This window comes from Sparus aurata, chromosome 10 (genome assembly GCF_900880675.1).
Source record: "Sparus aurata chromosome 10, fSpaAur1.1, whole genome shotgun sequence".
Taxonomy (NCBI): domain Eukaryota; kingdom Metazoa; phylum Chordata; class Actinopteri; order Spariformes; family Sparidae; genus Sparus; species Sparus aurata.
The window spans coordinates 29,911,968-29,931,488 of record NC_044196.1 but is presented as its reverse complement, the minus strand read 5'-3'; the positions used below and the strand labels follow the sequence as shown (position 1 = coordinate 29,931,488).

Sequence of the window (19,521 nt, the reverse complement as noted above, 5' to 3'; positions counted from 1 at the left end):
ATGTTTGGTCATATATCATTCACTCTATCATTCAAAACGTAAAAATTAAAATTCTCGGGAAACAATTTGAGGCCCCTTCTAATCTAGTTTAAAAGCTTTGACTAACAACGTTGTAGTTACATGGTGCACATTCTTATATATGTTTTGCTTTTTCAAGTTATTACTAAATAATGAGGCCTACTAGTTAGTAAGTAATGCACTACCGCAGGGCGAAACAGGGAGGTTAATAACTGCACATCACTTAGTTTGTGATCTGGGGCTAATAAGAAAGTTAATGTGTCCTGAAGTAAAAAAAAAAAAAAAAAGAAAAGAAAAAATAGGAAATCACTAAATACCTGTGAAGCCCTGCTGAGCTGAGCCACCATGCACCTGATCCAGATGTTCGTCAATCGGACTTTTATTGTGAAAGCTGTAACCGGAAGCCTCGTGTTCTGTATTAAGGTTGGTTTATCAGTGGTCCAGCCCTACAGGAGGAGTGAGAGAGGCGACAGATAGGCGACCCAGCGACAACTTTAGGACATTATTTGACTCTGTCGGGACCACCCAGCGACTCTCCGGACCTCTTTACCTCCACCATGACACCCTAAAGCGTGCGGGAGCGGGCCGATAGATGAGTTCGAGCGGCCGGGGGGCGGAAGTGAGAGAAGGGGGAAGTTGTTAGGGGACATAGGGAAAATAAAAACCCCTTAAAAAACAGTGATTTTTTTTTTTTCTTAATTTTTTCCTGCGTCAACTTGAAGTCAAATTTCGTCTTTCGAGGTGAAGGGTGTCCCTGGAGCGTTTGGGGGCATGGACACCCACGTCAAGGAGGGACAACTTTATGTGCAGCATCAGAAGTTCGGAAAGGTAAGTCCAAGAAATGTAGCAGTCCTTCTTTATTTTTTTTTTTGCTAGGGCGGTTGTGGCGTTGACAGAAAATCTGTGAAGTGCAGATTTGTAACAGAAGTATAATAAACCAACTACATATATAAACCTCCATAGGTCTGTCATAAACACTCTGTAAGACATAAACAGTCTGTGAGCTCTTAAAGGAATAAAACACTCATGTTAGTGGCGGTAAAATCATTCTCCCTCCATGAACATTAACTTATAGCAATAAGTAGCATGTTTATGGGTCAGTTTAGGTCAAGATAAAGGCACTACACATCCTCATAGTAGTACTGTTTGTTGGTATTTAATGTAAAATGATATTCAAGAACATGGAAGTGTCCCAGGAAGTCTTTAACAGGCATTTTTTGTGCTACTCCTAGTTATAAACCAGAGAGGAGCATATAAGGTCGTGACAAACAAACAGAGCATATATTGGTGCAGCTGACAGACCGGCCATTGTGTCCAGTGTCTTCTGTAGATGCAGAGTGAGGAAGTGAACACAGTTTTTTTTTTATTTTTTTTTTTACTGATCTGACCCTGTTTTCCTAGTGGTGGTTTGTAGTGAACCTGCCGTGCATATCTGTGTGTGAGCAAGTGTTCATGTGCATGTGTTCGGTGCACGGTGGCCACATCGAAGTGGATGTGAAAAATACAGGGAAGTGGATCGAAGTAAACTGAGTGAGATGGTGAGAAAAAAATGTGTGAGAGCTTTTTGCCGTTTGTGTTCGAGCTAGTGACACCTCACTTCATTAGGGCCGCTCGAAAGCTGCACGATGAAAGCTGTCATGTTTCGATGAGCGTGGCGATGAATAAATAATCAAAAAAGATGCGCGTGTGCAGCGACAGAGATTAACAGAGATAGAAAATCGACAGAGACAGGAGATACAGATCTTTTTCGTGAGGGTGGCACACATACTTCCACTTCATCTTAGCTACAGATACAGCTGTTTTGCACCCTTGCAAACACTGCCACCCATCCTCCTCGGTGTTGCCTCTGACACTTTGTGACCACTCAATCTTGTTTTTCAGATCACACACAAGAACCGGACGCAGTTAAAAAACAAAAGCCAGTGATAACACCTGTGTGTGTGTGTGTGTGTGTGTGTGTTAGTGGGTGTGTCTTGTGTGTTTGCCTCAATCTTTGGCCTCCATGCAACCTCGCCTTTGGTCTCAGCGCACCTCTGGATAAGAACTCAGTTGCTCTTTCAGATTTGTAAGAGCGTCTTTGTCTCTCCGTCTCTCTCTCTCTCTCTCTCTGGTCATATGACATGGATCAACAAAACATTCTGGCTCTGTTTCCTGTCCCGTAATCAACACTCCACAATAGATATTCATACACGCAAAAACACAGTTGCAGCGCGTTTTGTAAACAGTGGGGAGTAAACAATAGAAATCTAACAAGCAAAATCTCCACGTCCTCAAAAATAACATGTTATCTCTGCAGGGTAGCGCTGAGGATAACAGAAGAAGAAGAAGAAGAAGGCCCCAGAGTAGAGGAGAATAGTACAGGAAGCTGATCTGAAGTGTCGAAACATGTGTGAGCTGCGTCGGGTGAATTATGCAATCGCGAGAGCTGTCAGTGGACACACACACACACACACATACGTGCGCGCACACACTCATATATGCTCGTTCCCACGTGTACGGTTGGAAAATGTGACGGCCGCGTCTGACCCAAGTTTCTGTTTCTGCCTGCTGTTTGAAGAGTTTTGTACCGCAGGCTCTTCGAGTGAAAACTATCAAGATGCATCAACTATTATGAAGACTTTAGTTACTTCAGTCCATAAACTATTTTACAGTATTTGAAGTAACAAAAGGAGCAATTTGAATCTATTTAAATAACATTATCAAGACCACAGGTTATTTGTTTCTTTCCTTTTTCTTTTGCATTTTTTTCAGGTACTTTTATGCAAATTATGGAAGTCAGTTGTAATTCAGATACGTTGTAATCCAGATAAGATCCAGCTCTACTGACAATGAACTAGAAAAGACAGATTTCTTTTTTAAGTATAATTTTCATAATTGGATTGACTAACGATCACTGGGCCCCTCAGTCTGACAAAATGTTGGGAGGCCTGCACCAGTATTATAGCCATCATGTTTGTTTAGGGTTTTAAAACTGAGGGGAACAGTTCACCTTAGCTTACATTAAATTCAGTCATTATGTATCTACTCACCCCCACGCCAATGGAAAGTCAGGTGAGGTTTCATTTTCGGGAGCTTCACAGCAAAACAGAGTTGTAGCATTCTCCTAAACAACTGAGGTAGGAGGAAATGGGAAAAAACAAACAAACAAACTAAATAAAATGGCTCCATTAAGCTTTCCTGGCATATTCCAAGTCCCTGGATGCTGTGAGATCCAAAATTGATTTTTTACCAAAAATGTTATTCACAGACTTGATGACCAGAAGAGCCTGTGCACCAATGCCTGTGCTTTACTCTTGCAGCTACAGTGAAGATTTTGGCTTAAAAAAAGGGCTTTAATAACGTATTCTCGAATCGATCTGTGACAGACTCAATCAGCCTTTGTTGAACTCACGGTCCTTCATGACCTCAGTGCATCGGCTCGACCCCTCAACTTAATCAACAATTTCTAAAACACTTCCATGCTCCAGCGTCCGCCACATTTTTGCAGCTATTCTTTATCTCATAGGACCCACTTGTTCAGACAGAGTAAGAATTTGGACAATGACACCTCGGTCAAACTTATTGTCCGCCGACATGTTCTGTTAAGGCTTGCGTTTGTGTTTGTTTTTTATAACAAGCCCCTCCGAACACACAGAAGACGTGAGTCAGAAGTGTTTTCGAGGAGAACTCCTCTCACTGGAGAGCATTTTTTCAACAATGTCCGAGACCTCTGTCGATCCCTACTGCGGGACACTAAACAATACATCTGAGGTCTGACACACACTGCATACAAAGGTATTCATACCATCCAAAGCCTGTGCCGTGCCTCTGTCTAAGCCACTCAGTCACATCTGAACAATGCCAAATATTTGTGGTGATGATGCCGATGTTAAGCTCGCTGTCTGACGTGCCGTTGAGACAGTAATATACAGCATACAGGCCCAGTGCTCGATGAAAGAGAAGTAATTTTTTCCGACGTTGTAGGTTCAGTTTTCAAACTTGTAAAGCTGTCATTTAATGTCTTCTTCTGGCTAAGAGGCGCAGCAGAGCGATTGGATTGTGTGCATGATTTAAGATTAAATCAGTATCTGTGCATGCTTCTGCTTGTCTGCCACACACTTACTGAGATCACAGATGCTTGGACCTGGATTCTGGAGTTTTGCTGAACCCTGGCCTTGCACATAGCTTTCGGCTTGATGTTGACGTTGGCAGCTGTTTGCGAATTATCTGCACAGGTGGGCATGTTGGATGATGAAGACAGCCTCAGCCGGGAGCTAGCTGCCACTTGAACAGACTGGGCGTGTCAGGATAAAACAACATTACACACCCTGGGGCGCGATTTATACAAGCCACTTCTAAAGTAATGACTGCCTGATGGATTAACGGGGCTACGAGTTGTCTTCTCTTCTCTTTAAGTAGCATCTCAGACACTTAATCATCTTTCTCAGAAAGGAAACACCAGATCATTGGTAGTATGACGAACATTATGTAAGAAAGTGCGTAATTCTCCAAATATGCTCAGAAGTGGGTCTATTTTCAGGAAGAACAGCATAATTTTGTGAGTAGATGGTGATGATCAGTGGAAAGGAATGATTAAGTGTGCACAGAACCACAATCAGAGTCCCTACTCAAAGTGATTGTGCCATTTAATTTCAGTCACATTAAACCTCGTTCGGTGTCACTTGCAGAACTCTTCAGGCAAATTGGACTGCGTTAATCTTTCCCTCGTGTGAGTCAGCATGAATTACTGTAACTTTGCATGTTATTTACATATTTATTAGTCATTCCAGTCTAATATCAGTGTAGTCATGGTCTAAAGATACAAGTTTAGTTTCTGTGGTGTAAGCAACAATGTTTAGTAATGATAATTACAGTATAATGTATAACTGAGGCTGTTTTACAGTTGGACTATTAGTGGACGCGGAGAACATTCCATCTGATTGTGATCATGTCACATGATGAACAGATGATGTGCTATTTCATATTTACACGGACCAATCTATTTGGTCACAGTGAAGGGTCGGTCCCTTTCCTTTCGGTCAGCAGGAGTGGCCATCATTTACATTTTGTCGACTCTAATTGCAATTCTGCGTATAATTTCCTGTTCTCACTGAAAACTGGTTCCCTTTTTTTTGCAGAGCAGAAAGAAAAACCCCAATTTGTTGAAGGTAGATAGAGGAATTTGTCATGAGTGACAGCATATGTTTCAATTTAAGTTAAATGACGACCTCTTCACTGTCGTGATATTTGATGTTCGCTGTTTCGCTCCTCTTGACTTGAGCTGGATGTGCCAGTATAAGCGGATATCAGGGACGTCAGAGACGCTGCATTCTTACACCACGCTGTTAGAAAAATGCTTTGGCATGTGAATCCCTTCATTACAGTTGTTTTCAGAGAGGGTTTACATTTTGCTGTATCACTTAACTGTTTACTGTGGTGAAGCTTAGCTGCACATTTCCGTGCTAGATGTGGGTCAGCCTGATGGTAAACACTACAGACCAAATCACCATGATGTCGCAGTAACAACATCAACAGTCACTTCCTAGTCGAAAACCGGCCATTGAGTTGCACTGTGGAGGTATTTGAAATCGTCACACTTCTTTAATTGTAATGTGATTTTCAGCTGTAATAGTACATTTTTTTTTAAAGATATGTAGTAAAACACGGTCATCATGTTTGTAGCAGCTCCGCTTGTTGTGACCGACATGGACGGTTCCTCTCTGCAGCCTTTGCTTGCAGCTGAAATGTTGATTAATAAATAAGCCATTTAACAGACAGTCTTTTAAAATTAACATATTTGGTGTTTGGACTGTTGGGTACACAAATCAAGTAATTATAATATGTCAGCCTTGGCAGCGGAAAATGTCTGATTTTATTTTAATTATTCAACATTTTGTACCCCGATGAATTGTGAGATAATTGCAGCTCAACTTGCATGTTGAGTTTAACTCCTAACTTCATTAACACAGGTCCCAGGGTCCACATTTTTGTACCTAAATCATATTAGCATAGAAATGAGATAAAATGTAATAATGTTTTACTGTCCAGGGACTGCACATCATTCAGTTGTAAGTAAATGTCACTTGTGTTACCCAGCTTGACCTAGTTACGGACGTCATCATCCCTCTCGATACACGTCTGCTCCACAAATTGCCTTTTGACACACGACATGTGCACCGAGGTACTTTGTCTATATGAAAATGTGGTATATTTCTATTTGACACACTGTGTGGCAGCGACACAAAGCTGACATTCTTCAGTTACGACTCATTAGTGCTATTTACTATAGTCTCACCACACCGCTTCATGCTAATTCATGCTCAGTTTTGCTTGTTGGTCAGTTTCAGGAACTTAAAAAACACAACAACCTGAAGGCACTTTTCACTGTGCTCGGCTCAACTCGACAAGTTTGAAGGGTTTATTTTGTAGGCAGAGGACTGAGGTTATGGCAGCAGACCTGTGGTCAAAGCAGTGGTCTCTCTCTCTCTCTCTCTCTCTCTCCAACACACACACACACACACACACACACACACACACTCTTATTCTCCCTCATTATCTCTTAAATACACTTCGCACATGCATACAGGACACATAAACACAGCCACACGGCTTCCCTCTGTTTTCCTTCTCTCTCATTTTCACACACATTACTGAGAACGGACACAAAACATACTTTCACTCTGTTAGAACACAAACACACACTTCTCCTGCATGTGTCATTGAGGTTTGTCTGTGGCCAGTGGGAACATGGTTGAGCGGTTCCGTTAAACTTGCAACATTAGGAATAGAGAGGATCCTGTGCTGCAGTGGCGGTTGTGGATTAATGTACCCATCGGTAGGACTGTACATGCAAACACACACAGGTGTTGTAATAACATTATACAGTGCAAATAACATTTACAGGTACAGTCAATTAGAGAGCTTTCTGTCGTCAAATTCACACTTTCTGTCGTAAATAATTCGTTCTGAGAGACAGATCTGTGAACCATATTTTCAGTGACCAAATAAGTTCAAGCAAAGATTCAAATTCTGTGGTCACCAAACCCGTTTCTGTCACACGCAGCAGCGGTATCTAAGAATAACACAATGGCAAACGTGCAGAATGAAAATGCGATGTAAATGCAGAGTGGAAGGAACACAGTGACGGCTTTGAAGACATCACCTTCAAAGCCGAATGACAGGAAGAACACAAAAAATGGCTTGATGAGGTCCTGAACGGCACGAGAATTGTTCTGAAAAATACAGAAAAACGAATAAAGTGTTTGCCATGGGAGGATGATTTGATTCTTCTATTTGCACAGGGGGTTTATCCGCTTTTTCAAAACAAGCTAATTCACATGGCCAGCTCATGTGTTATTGTTTTAATGCACTGACTAACGTGCTAAATTGACACATAAACAGAAACATGGTCCAAGGCCTTGAAGGTGGACAACGCTCATTTCAAGTTCCTACGCTATTATTTACATTTATATGTTTAGGACAAATATAATGGCCTTTTCTTTTAAATTTACAAAGGGTTTGGGTTAGGGTCTTTACAAGGCCAATCTTTAAAAGTGACAGTTAAAGTATCGAGGCAGTAAAGGCCACACGCTTGTATTATAGAATTAAAGTTAGTTATTAATATAATTGGTGCTGTGTTGAACAGGCAGGACAGTGGTGAGGAAGTCTCTCTCTGCCCGGATCCTTTTTGCATAATTTCCACTCAGTGTAACAATGGCTGACAACGGTCTGTTGCCTTATATGGAGCAGCTGTTTCACTCACTTACACACACACACACACACACACTATGGACCATATTGCTGCAGGGTTTAAAGTCACACCCTGTTCACCTATACTGCACAGTCCTATGTTTGACTGGACCGAACACTCGCAGTGTGCACGTGTGTCTGCACAGCAACAGATGCTCCTCGGCGCACCGAGGGAATCGTCAAAACAACACAAACAGATGCACACACACATATGCACATACACTGAGACACACCTGGATGCCGAAGAAGGAAGCAGAGAGAATCCTGGGTAATAACAATCCCACACACTTCCTGTCCTTTTTCGGCAGTTAATTGTAACGGGTTGGAGGGCGTGCATGCACAAGTGCACGTGTTGACTTCTGAAACCTTGTGTGTGTGTGTGTGTGTGTGTGTGTGTGTTACAAATACATTTTAAGTTCATCTTTAAATCTCTTGTCATTTCTGTTCTGGGAGTTGTTCGGTTACATGATTCTGACATGCGACTGATGAATTGCAATGAGTGTTGAACATCTGATTGTGCAGCTGCATGTAGGCCATGTGGCTGCAGTTATATCGGGCCCATCATGCAAATACTATAATTAAACCATTAGAGTGACGCACATTTCTTTTAGTGTCATGCTGTGAATGATAGACGTGTGAGTTTTACAGCTACTGTTACTTTAGTTGAGCATGTCCATTGAATTTAACACTTGCAACCTAACAACAATTAGGTTTTTACTTTTACTCCACTACATGAATTTATCAGTTACAGTTACTCTACAGATTAAGATTTTACCTTAAATGTATGATGTGTTTGTAACCGAAGAAGAGCGTGCTCAGTTTATTAAGGTCAGAGGTCATTTTTCCGCATAAACTGCTTTTCATTAGGCCTGCAGGATGTGGAAAAAGAGCTGACGTTGCGATTTTACAAACAAAAACGCAAGGGATTTTCGTTAAATAACTTAAGAGAGGCAAAAAGACCATCAAGTGGCATTATTGTTAATATTAATCAAGTGGTGCATGGGTATTTTTCTGACACGGCATGGCTTCATTTCCTGAAGAAACTCATTTGAGTACTTCTTCTACCACCTACAGAGCCAGTGTTTGCTGTGGCTGCACAAATAAGATGATGGCAGGCTGATATTATCTTCCTGGAGTTTATCTTTACAGCCATGCAAATAGAAATTGCATACATATCTTTCGTAGGCAGCATTTTCGTGCATTTCAAGATTGAAATATGTTTGTTGCTTTATTAATATAGTGTCATTTGAAATCAGATGTCAAATGTTTGCTGTGAAAAAAAATGTGTCTTTTTCTGTTGTATATATCCTGGTTAAGTCACATCCCTTAAACAAACAGCTTTGAACAACAGTTTCAGAAAACATTTGTTCATTCTTGTATGTTAAAATGTGGTATTGCCTGATACGCTGCCATCAGATATCTCTAAGCCTCAACCTTCGATATTGATATCAGCCTGGCACACGGGCCCTATTGAGCTGCATGTAGGTCACATAAGTATTCAAATGCACCGTGTGATATTTTGTTGAATATTATCTGACCCGTGAAGAAGAAAATCTCCCTGGTTGTGGAGCATTTTGAGGACTTGTCGGCGTAGTTTTGGACTGTGTGTAATCTGGAGTTTGGATTTTCCCCGCCGGTCGAAGGATTTTCACACTGCTGACCTTCCTGTCACAAGCTCGGCTCTCTGACTGTCATTCAGCATCCGCCCCGCAGAGTGAATGTAGGGGAAAACACACGCACACATTCTTGTGGGGAAATGTGGCTGAGATGAGGCATATCGTGATGTGGGGTAGCCAAACACACACACACACACACACGTCCAGAGGGGACGAGGGACGATAGGGACTTCCCAAACAAGTGTCCCGTCGTCTCATGCCGTTTTATCACATGTACACTATTTTGTGTTGTGACTGCACATAGTCTTGCATGTAGTGTGTCATCATGTCCATTGTGAGCCCCGAACATCTGGAGTCTTACACACCCGCTGCGTTTCTTATTGTTCAGTGCTGTATGTCTTGTTGTTTGGTCACGTCCCTTTTTGTCCCCGCGGAGGAAGGGATCATTGTTAGCTGTCGCTTCCTCGCTGTTGTTCTCAGGAAAGGTGATGCACCTGTTGCCAGGTCATATTTTTAACCTGTTACTTAAAGAAACAAACAAACAAAAATCTATAGTAAATTAAGCTTTTTTATTACTTTGACGCAACATAAAACATAGACATTATTGGATAATTACTTAAGTTATTCTTCATATCTTTACATAACCATAAGGAGTTATGTGTGGTTGCTCACAGCAGATGACTTGGATTTACTTTGATTGAAATAAAAGTCCATCCTTAAACAGTGTAAAAAGGGAAATGACTACAGACGCCCAAAATAAGTCCAGGAATGTGTTCAACATCCTCAACTAAACTAGCTGAGATTAAATTTGATATATTTAAATCAGGTACAACTGTTTGAAATGCCACTTTAAATACTGAAAATGATATCTCTGTAGCGGTAGCAGTGTCAGTGCTTTGTGGTCAGATCTTTTTTTGGGTGCGTGTCATGTCCTTGTTTGAATCTAGTTTTAGTTGTCAAGCTAAACCTGTCCTCATTTTGGTCAAAAATGTAAAAAAGCAGCTCAGAACTTGCTTTGATTTAGGGGGGAAATTATTCTCTCCTTCAAACAACGGCTGACTAATGCTGTAACTGTGGTCTGCTGCTGCTATTTGATAGTAGAGGAAAGAGTGGAGTGTGAGACAAGGTCTGAGTCAAACTGCATTACATTCATCACCACATGCCTCCCACATTAAGTCTCAGTCAGTAGGGTGCAAGTGACAGAAAGGCACAGAAATGTTATTTTGACTCACATCCTTTCTGGACTTGAAAATGTTCGAACATCTTCCCTTTTCATCAGTTTTTGGTTATTTGCGGCAAACTCTGCAATTTGGCGCTTCCTCTTCGCCGTCTACTTACCACATGCTAATTGTACTTCCCTCCCCAGGACAGATGTGGACAGGACAGATGTGCGTCACAAAAAAAGAAAGAGGCAGACTTTCTGTTTCTGTTTTTCAGACCTTCCATTTTTCCTGTCACCCCCTTCCCACCATGCCTCACTTTTTTTCTACTTTCGCTTGTAATTTAAAAAAGAGACCTAGATGCATACAAATGCACGCGTCATTCAGGTGGGAACATCTTTTAGTGTACTGCTTAGCTGTAATCGGAGAAAGTTTCTTACCAGGCTGCCATTTTGAAAACAGGCGAGGAGAGGTTGTTCTCTGTTTAGGACACATTGACTCCATCGTATCTCTACAAGTAAATGTTTTATACATGATTAATGTTCAAATCTCACATATTTAGCCTTTTAAGTTGCATGTCCTAAAACAAAAAAAAAACCAACCTAAAAAACAGTAAAACAGTCAGTAAATCAAAGGTAAACTACAGACTCCAGTGATGTGATATTAACTCTGGGTTGTCCCTACAAGTGGCACGTTTTGATATAAAATGAATATAAAATCGATTTCAATTTTGATGGGCGCAGCATTGAAATTTTCCTCCCCTTTCCGCTCATCAGAAATGGAAGAAGAACTGGTTCGTCCTGTACCCCGCCAGCCAAAACGGCATCGCCCGCCTCGAGTTCTACGACTCACCCTCGGGGGGAGGGGGCGGGGCCGGCGGAGGCTCGGGAAGCGGGTCCAACGAGAAAACCAGGAAGCTCGACAAGAAGATCATCCGCTTGTCCGAGTGCATCTCCATCCTGCCGGCGCTGACGGAGAGCTGTCCCAAAGACAACATGGCGGCGTTCTGTGTGGAGACCAACGACAAGATGCACGTGTTCGCTGCAGAGAAGACCGTCACCAAGGACTGGATGGATACCATGTGCGATATCGCATTTCAGGTATTTTTTTTTGCACTTTTACTGTTAGCAACTGGAAGTGGTGTCTGCAGTGAGTGACTAAGACGTGGGTGGATGTGTTAGTTATTAATGTACGAGCTTCCTTTTCTGTCTGTTTCTGAATGCGTCTGTCTTTTGTTCTATCCACTTAACCTTTTCCAAAATTTCCCACATGCCCCGGGAGTGTCTATACAGGCCACAGCTTCTATTGTGTGCACTCACCCACACACACACACAAACCCGAACACTACACATTTTTTTTTTTTTTTTTTGAGAGGAAGCCAGAGGGAGTTTCCAGGAGGAAGACTTCATCCGCATCGCTCTCTGTTGCACTGTCAGCCTCTCTGACTCTTCATTCCTTTTCTCTTTTCCCCTCTCTCACTCTTGCCTGATCTGACCTTCAGTGGTTAAGCTCTCAGTTTCTCTTGGTTTCTGCTCTTTTTTGCTCATGCACACTACAGCAAACAATCTTGCATCTCTCTCAGCAGGTTAAATGTCTTAACTGCCTGCATGTGTCCACACAGGGAGGAAGTGGTAGCAGCACCAGTACTGCTGCGGACTCTAATGGAAGACCGCAAGACCTGCAGATGTCTGAAAACCTCATCTACTACTCCAGAGAGGAGGGTAAAGACACTAAAACCGTCTATTCTTATGATCTAAAGAGAAGAACGCAGCACAGACGATCATCCGGAATTAGGAGAATTTAAGTAAAAACACCTTTCCTGTCTTCTCACAGTGAACGAGTTTTGGGTGACCGTTCAGCGCACCGAGGCGTCCGAGCGGTGCGGGCTGACGGGCAGCTACTGGCTGAAAGCGGAAAACGACATCTTAATCTTAAAAGACCCAAAGACCAAGAGGAAGGTGATGGTGTGGCCCTACAAGCTGCTGAGGAGATACGGGCGAGACAGGGTGGGTGACGAGAACGCGATTGATCTCTGATGCAGGAAGTTTGGTGCGGTCAATTCAAGCTCACACTGTGACGACTGACCGTCTTTAGGAAGCGCAAATGATATTTTTAGTGGCAGTGTGTGCACATTTAGTCACCGAGGACATTAAACTTGCGAGACTGTGGTTGTTTTTGTGTCGTGCTGATGTCGTGCTTGAGGCTAGGATTTAAAAATGACTCCGACCTTTTAACGGTCTGCTTGGTTTATCTGCACATGTTTATTTATGCATGTTTATAGGGTAAAACCAACATTGATCATATGTAACAGGAAGAGGAAGATCAAAAAGGGGAAGAAACCCATATGATCTGTATGTGTAGGCCTCATAAAGTATGTGCTTACAAAACAGAACTTCACATTAAGGAAAGTGGTGAAAGAAAGAAATAGATATGCTGAGAAAACTTGAAAAAATAAAATTCAGTGGAAAAAGGAAGCAAGCATGGTTTAAGTTCCAAGAAAATGCTAAATGAGTGGTGGCTGGAAAAGAGTGCAGGGACTTCTATGACTGGCTTCCATTATTTCACTCGCATGTTGGCATTTATTCAGACACATCTGTATATTTTAGCTGAGTAACACACACAATTAGCTTCTACTTTGATACAGGGCTGCCACAATTATTGAGTTTTAGTTGTAACTGTCGTACAAATAATTGCAACTAATGATCAAAAAAAAAAAAATTCTGTAATTATCCACTCAGCCCCATGCCAAGGGAAGTTTGTTAGTCTACAAAACATTTCTGTAGCTTCACAGCGTTACAGCATTCTTCTAAACAACTGAAGTAGATGGGGACTTGTTTTAAAATGTAAAAAAGTAAAGGAACAAAAGCCTGGTCCTATACAAGTCATCCGGCCTGCTCCAAATCCCCAGAAGCCCTGAGATGTCAAAGTTGAAAAGTTGAAAAGTCATAATGTGTATTCGAGCTTGTGAACCGACTTCGGAAGGAGTGTGTGCAAAAGCGTTTAGCTTAGCAGCTACAGTGAAGATTCAGGTTTTAAAATGGGTGTAAACAATTCATTTTCCAATCAATTTGAGATCTATGGGATGAGACTTTACAGAGCCATGTCATGCTTTTAAAAAAGTACAAAAAAAAAAAAAAAAAAAAATTCCAGTAAGGTCTCAGAGCTCATTTTATCTCCTCTCTTTCTCTAGGTGATGTTCTCGTTCGAGGCGGGCCGGCGCTGCGACTCCGGCCCCGGTAACTTCACCTTTGACACCAAGCAAGGCAACGAGATCTTCACGCTGGTGGACCAGGCCATCCAGTCGCAGAAGGCTCTGGCTGAGGAGCGCCACCTCAGCTGCCCCATCAACTTTGACCCAGACTGCCCTGCGTCACTGCAGCACATACGCAACGCCATTCCTTGTGGCATGGCGACCTCGGGAAGCGGCGATAGCAGCAGCTGCAGCAGTCGGGAGGCGGACGGGGATTCGGGCGGCAGCAAACCGGGCTCTGCTGACGGCGTGCTCGGGAAGAGGGAGGGTGGAGATGGAGGAGGAGGAGGGAGGGGGCAAGGAGCAGCACCGGCACACAAAGGGAGGAGTTTACCCGAACCACCGGCCATGTTGGGGGTTTTGGGAGGAGAAGGGACCCCTCTGAAGCCTCTCAGGGGGCAGGGGGCGGCAAAAGGCCTCTCTTCAGCCGATGAACAAGCAGGTCTTTATTCTGAGCCGGCAGATTCAGTCCGCATGCCTCTGACGGCGTCTGACTGCCTCTACTCTGACCCAGTGGACAGCATCAAGGGTCAAAACCAGACCAGCAACCCATCCACCCCACCAGTGCCCACCCCGCGCCTCCGACCAGTAGGAGACGAGGCTTTGGGAGGCGGCGTGCAAGGGGATCATCACCACATAGGCAGCAACCAGAGGAAGCAATCGGACCTGTACTCACACGTGTATGACCGGATCAGCCTGGAGCTGAACCAGAAAACGAGCGCCATGAATATAAACGGGGCCGCAGGGGGAGGAAGGGGTGGAGGACGAGGGGTGAACATTAACAGACGACCCCCAGGAGGTCAAGCTGAAGGGGCCTCCTCACCTTCTGCTCTTCCTGCGGAGCACATATACGACGAACCGGAGGGTTGTGCTAATATGCCCGCAAGTTTGGGGATGAGTATTTACGACGAGGCCCGTTTGGAGCCCCCCTCATCAGGACCGGAGGGAAATTACTGCACGCCCTCCCACGGAAAGCAACCCGAGCCCCACAGACACTCTCCTCCACAGCTGGGCCCAAGTCGCGGCGCACCGCAGCCTCCTGTGCCGAGGTATCCCAAACCCGTCACCGCCCCCAAACCCGCCAGGAGCGCTTTTGCTCGGAAGGAGCCGGTGCCGCTGCCTCCCGGGAAACACGGAGGTCCCGGCAGTAACGTGAACAACAACAACAACAACATTTGGGTCGGAGGGGGAGGAGGAGGGGGCCGGGAGCTGTACAGCAAAGTGTCTAAACAGAAACCTAACTCGTGGTACAGCCAGCACCCGCAGGCGCCGCTGACAGCTCCCGATATCATCTACGACAACCTGGGAGATATCTGACATCCCCCTGATCCTGCAGCGGCCGAGTCAAATGTCTAATGCAAAAAAAAAAAAAAAAAAACCCCACAAACTTTTGGTCGATGCTTTTTTTTTTTCCCCTTGAGGTTTATGTAAGGACTACGCACATTTCTTCCATCTGTTGGACTGGGATAATTATTTGAGACGGCCGATTCATTCAGAGCGCATTAGATCACAACTACGAGAAAACCCACATTATGAAACATGGAGCGCAACTATTTGTCGGGCCACCCTCTGTGTGTGTGTGTGTGTGTGTGTGTGTGTGTGTGTGTGCGTGTGAAAGACTGAGTGGTACATGGTCAAACCCATAACTGGAGTACCAATCCACAATGTGGTTGGAACCAGCCACTTTACTTTAACACACACACACACACACACACACACACACACAGAGAAACCATTTTTTGCCAAAAGGAGCTCGGCCTCCAGGCTTCTCTTTAACAAGCTGGGAGCGCGGCTTGGCTCTTCTTTTAAAAAATGTCTGCCATGCTTATGAGGTGACTGGGAAACATGTTTTTTTTTTGCACTGCTGCCTTTGTGTTTCTCTGAAGATACGAGACAATGTGACAGGAAAAAAAGATCCGAACCCCAAAAGGAGAGAATATTTTTTTTCCTGTGTGTGTTGCCTGGCCTTATTTATCATCCTAAATCTCAATGAAACTGGGAGGTTATAACATTTCAGTCCAGGAAGCGACTATGTGACGTGAGAGTGTCCGAGGGCTCCTTTGAATGGGAAACATTGATGCTACTGTTTTAAAGGAAGCATGGAAAGTGGGGCGTCCCATTCGGGTCTTGAAAAGAGACATAAATGGACCACAAAGGGTTCCTGGGGTCATGTTATATGACACCCTGCACAAGATAATATTATCTGAATTGTTACGTTTCTATGTACAGACAATCTAAATATGAAACTAATCAATCCCCTGCAATGTGTAAGTGTGTATGTATGTATGTGTCAGAAACAGCTGTGCTGTCTGTAAATATATCTAATAATAAAAAAAAAAACTTAAAGCTTCGTCCAAAAGTTCTCTTAATTGCTGCGTCGCTGCCCCTCCCCGTCGGCATGTTTGCTCCCATCAGGAGCCAATCAGACACAGTTTTGAGGGGTTTCAAAGAGTTGGTGTTCTGGACAGTAAAAGAGTCTGACCTCATCCTCCGCTTCCCTCCCTCCGCCACGCTCTGTTTTTGTTGTTTCAGTCCGTTTCCAACCACTTAATCACACCGTTAAAGTCGAGCCTCGAAGAAACAGAAACAAAGGCGTCCTTTCTTTCTTGTCTCTCTTCCTTCCTTTCACCCTCCCCGCATCAATGCTGTTGTGCGGTCGCCCCGGCGACCGTTAATGGCGGCTGGTTTGTGTCGGACACGCTGCGCATTTCAACTGCGGGGAGATACCGTGAGAGGAGGGCAGCAGCACAAGACGAAAAAGAGGGGAAAAGTGAGGGAAAAATGGCTAATTGACATGTTGGAGAATGCAGCGGAGAAAGAGGAGCATGCGGCTGTTCATCCTGAGCCGAGGATGAGGAAAGAGGGAGAAAAAAGATGCTGACATGATGAATGCTGGCTGGATGAACCTGTCTGTGTCTGGTTGGCTTGCACAACAGGTACAAAGTGTTCCTTCCCGTCAATCTGCTGCTCTTTATCCCCGTCATCCCTCTTCATCCCTCTTTTCTTTTTTTTTGCTTTTCTTTATTTCCCCACCTGCTGCTAGAGTTTTTTTTTTGTCCTGGAAGAGTGAAGGGGTCTAAAAGTAACTGGAAGACATTTTGAGGTAAATTTCCTAACTCTGCGCCCCTCCTCCCCCCGGTCTGTTGTTTCAGACAGAGCAGGGGGAGGAAAAACAGAAAGGGAAAGAGCGATGACAAACTTCTGTCTTTCTCATTAAACTCTGCGCGAACTCATTGGAAAAATATTCATGGTGCACACACACACACACACACACACACACACACACACACTCTGCACACAGTACATGGTACTGTTTTCATGCTTTCAACATTTGGTTCTCTGAATATGGTTTAACACTTCCTCATTGGAATATCCAAAACAAGCCTTGACTTGAAGCTTTCTCAGTGGCTGCTCTTATCTTTGTTACTGTAAATAAGTTGAGGATGTGCACAGCGCAGAGGTGAATATCCAATTACTGTGCTAGCTGTGGATTGGTCCGTGCAGATTGAGACTAGCTGAAGCAGTTTTCACATTTCTGTACCTAATTATGTTGTTTTATTGACATGACAGCCATTTTTTTTTTAGCTTTATTTGAGTTCGCCACAATAGTAACATAAGCATCGGTACACCACAGCAGGCCTCAGCTACGTGACGATGCGAGGCCCAATTTTTTAAGGAACAGTTTCACATTTTTTTTTTGGAATACACATTAGCCTTACTGAGAGTTATATAACGATATCAACACCGATCTCCAATCTGTACCTTAAATATGAAGCCTCCTATTAGCTTAGGCTAGCTTGGCTGTTGCCTGGAAGTCTTGTTGTCACTGTCATAAGGTTGCAAAGTTGCAAAACTGGGTCTTCTGGGAAGTTTCGGCAGCCGGCCAAGAAGTAGTCCCATCCATTATCAACAATTCTTACAAGTTTCATTTTGTACAGAATAAACAAAAAAACATGTTTATTAATTAGGTGGTCATATGCACATTTTGTGACCTTTTGACCTCCTGAGGCTGGCTGTTTTTCAGTCTTTATGCAGGGGGTTTCTCAATAAATAACTGACTACCCGATTATGAAAACTTTCTTTAGATCAGTCCTATAATGCAGCAGTCATGAATGCAATATTTTATGCTAAGCTAACTAACCTTCTGCTGGATACAGCTTCATATTTAACAGGCAGAAACGACAATCGTAACAATCAGATGGTCAAAACCGAGGCTGAGATGTCCTTATTTGTGGTCCCTTGTAAGTGCTGTGCTCCAAAAAACACTAAACGCCACCTTTCTCTTACTGGAAGGGAACTTCTCTGCGTGATGAATGGACATTTCTCAAACACAAACCGTTTGCAATTCTCGTTTACTATCACAGATGTGTAAACGAGATAACCTTAATGAAATCATCACCCAGAAGACGTCAGACAACTGCCTCAGCAAGCTACGTTGTGCTCCTGATCACTAGCGGAATGACTTTTAACACTGAAATTGTAGTTGAAGTGATGGTAGCCTGACAACACAAACAAAGGAGACTGTCATGACTCATTTTGGTACAAATGTACTTTCTCATCTATCTTAAATTAAATAAAAAAAATAGCGCAGTAGTCGTATCAGTCATCGGTGTAGCATGATGACTGATTAGACCTTCGCAGAAACTAATTTAGTGCAGCTTCCTAACTCTTTCCTGTGTTATAAGAAGTTCCTCTGTGCTTTCTCTCACCTCATCTCCCTCCTTCATCACATTTCGCTCCTCGTCTGCTTTGTCCTTTCACACGTCTGCAGAACTGCTCAACTGACTGCCTGATCAGCCATAAGTGTGTGTCTGTGTGTGTGACAGCTAAGCAGCTTCAGGCGAGCAGTGTCTGAGAAATCTAAAACCAGGCCTGGTGCCGTCAGGTTTCTTCAGTCTATGGTATACGGGGGTGAGACTGCGTCTGCATATGTTCCACCACAACTGCCATATCACCTTGGATGCATTCTTGTGTGATTCTGTGTGTGTGTGTGTGTGTGTGCTTGAGGTTGTTAGCCTTAATCTGAAAGCATATGCGACCTCGCTTCATAGTTTCAGATCAACTTTAGAGAAATGTCAAGTCAGTAGGAGGCCCTTTAATGTTTTGCTGCAGGACGCAAAAGGAACAAAAGCACTTCGTTAAGACGACGAGGATTTTTTTTGGGTGAATGCTGAAACAGGATGACAGACGACGACTCGAGCTGCTTGTGGACACACTTTTGGTATGTGCCGTCTCAAGCCACATGCTGCTATCTTTGGCCAGACAAGCTTTATCTGCGGGTTTGTGGTCTCTGCATTTCTGCATGGGCGTGCGCACACACACACACACACAATCTTCGACCATTTGCACTTCACTCACTGTCTTCTTATCTCTTCTCAGTCTATCCTCAACATTGTGCGCCCGTCTCCTTCCTGTCGAGGTCCCTCGCGGTGTCTTTCTCTCCTTTTAAAGGTCAGGTCGGACTTACAGAAAGAGAACAGGACCAGTCCAAGAGCAAGAGGTACTGAAACCAGGCTTCACGCTGACAGGTGCATTTTGTGGAGGCCGGACCGTCTTTCGGAAATGTTGAAAGAAGAAATACAAAAAGTTGCATACACAGTTAAGGGGAGGCACAATCAGATGTGATTTTACGTAAGAAAGAGAGTTGAAAATATCTCAAGTTCAGTGAAAAATCAACACATATCCCGGGGCTATGTATCTACTTCATTAGCGTACAGAGAGATTGGAGGGAAATAACAAACTGAAGTGA

General features: G+C 43.6%; 1 protein-coding gene across 1 annotated transcript; it reads left to right on the top strand.

The window, feature by feature from the left end:
- Positions 1-441: 441 nt before the first annotated feature.
- dok1b (docking protein 1b) lies at positions 442-16,118 on the top strand. The gene is made up of 5 exons (XM_030431512.1): positions 442-846; positions 11,299-11,622; positions 12,144-12,243; positions 12,356-12,528; positions 13,713-16,118. Exons 1-5 carry the CDS (start codon positions 790-792, stop codon positions 15,087-15,089), a joined length of 2,031 nt encoding a protein of 676 aa, XP_030287372.1. The 5' UTR covers positions 442-789; the 3' UTR covers positions 15,090-16,118.
- The last annotated feature ends 3,403 nt before the right edge of the window (positions 16,119-19,521 follow it).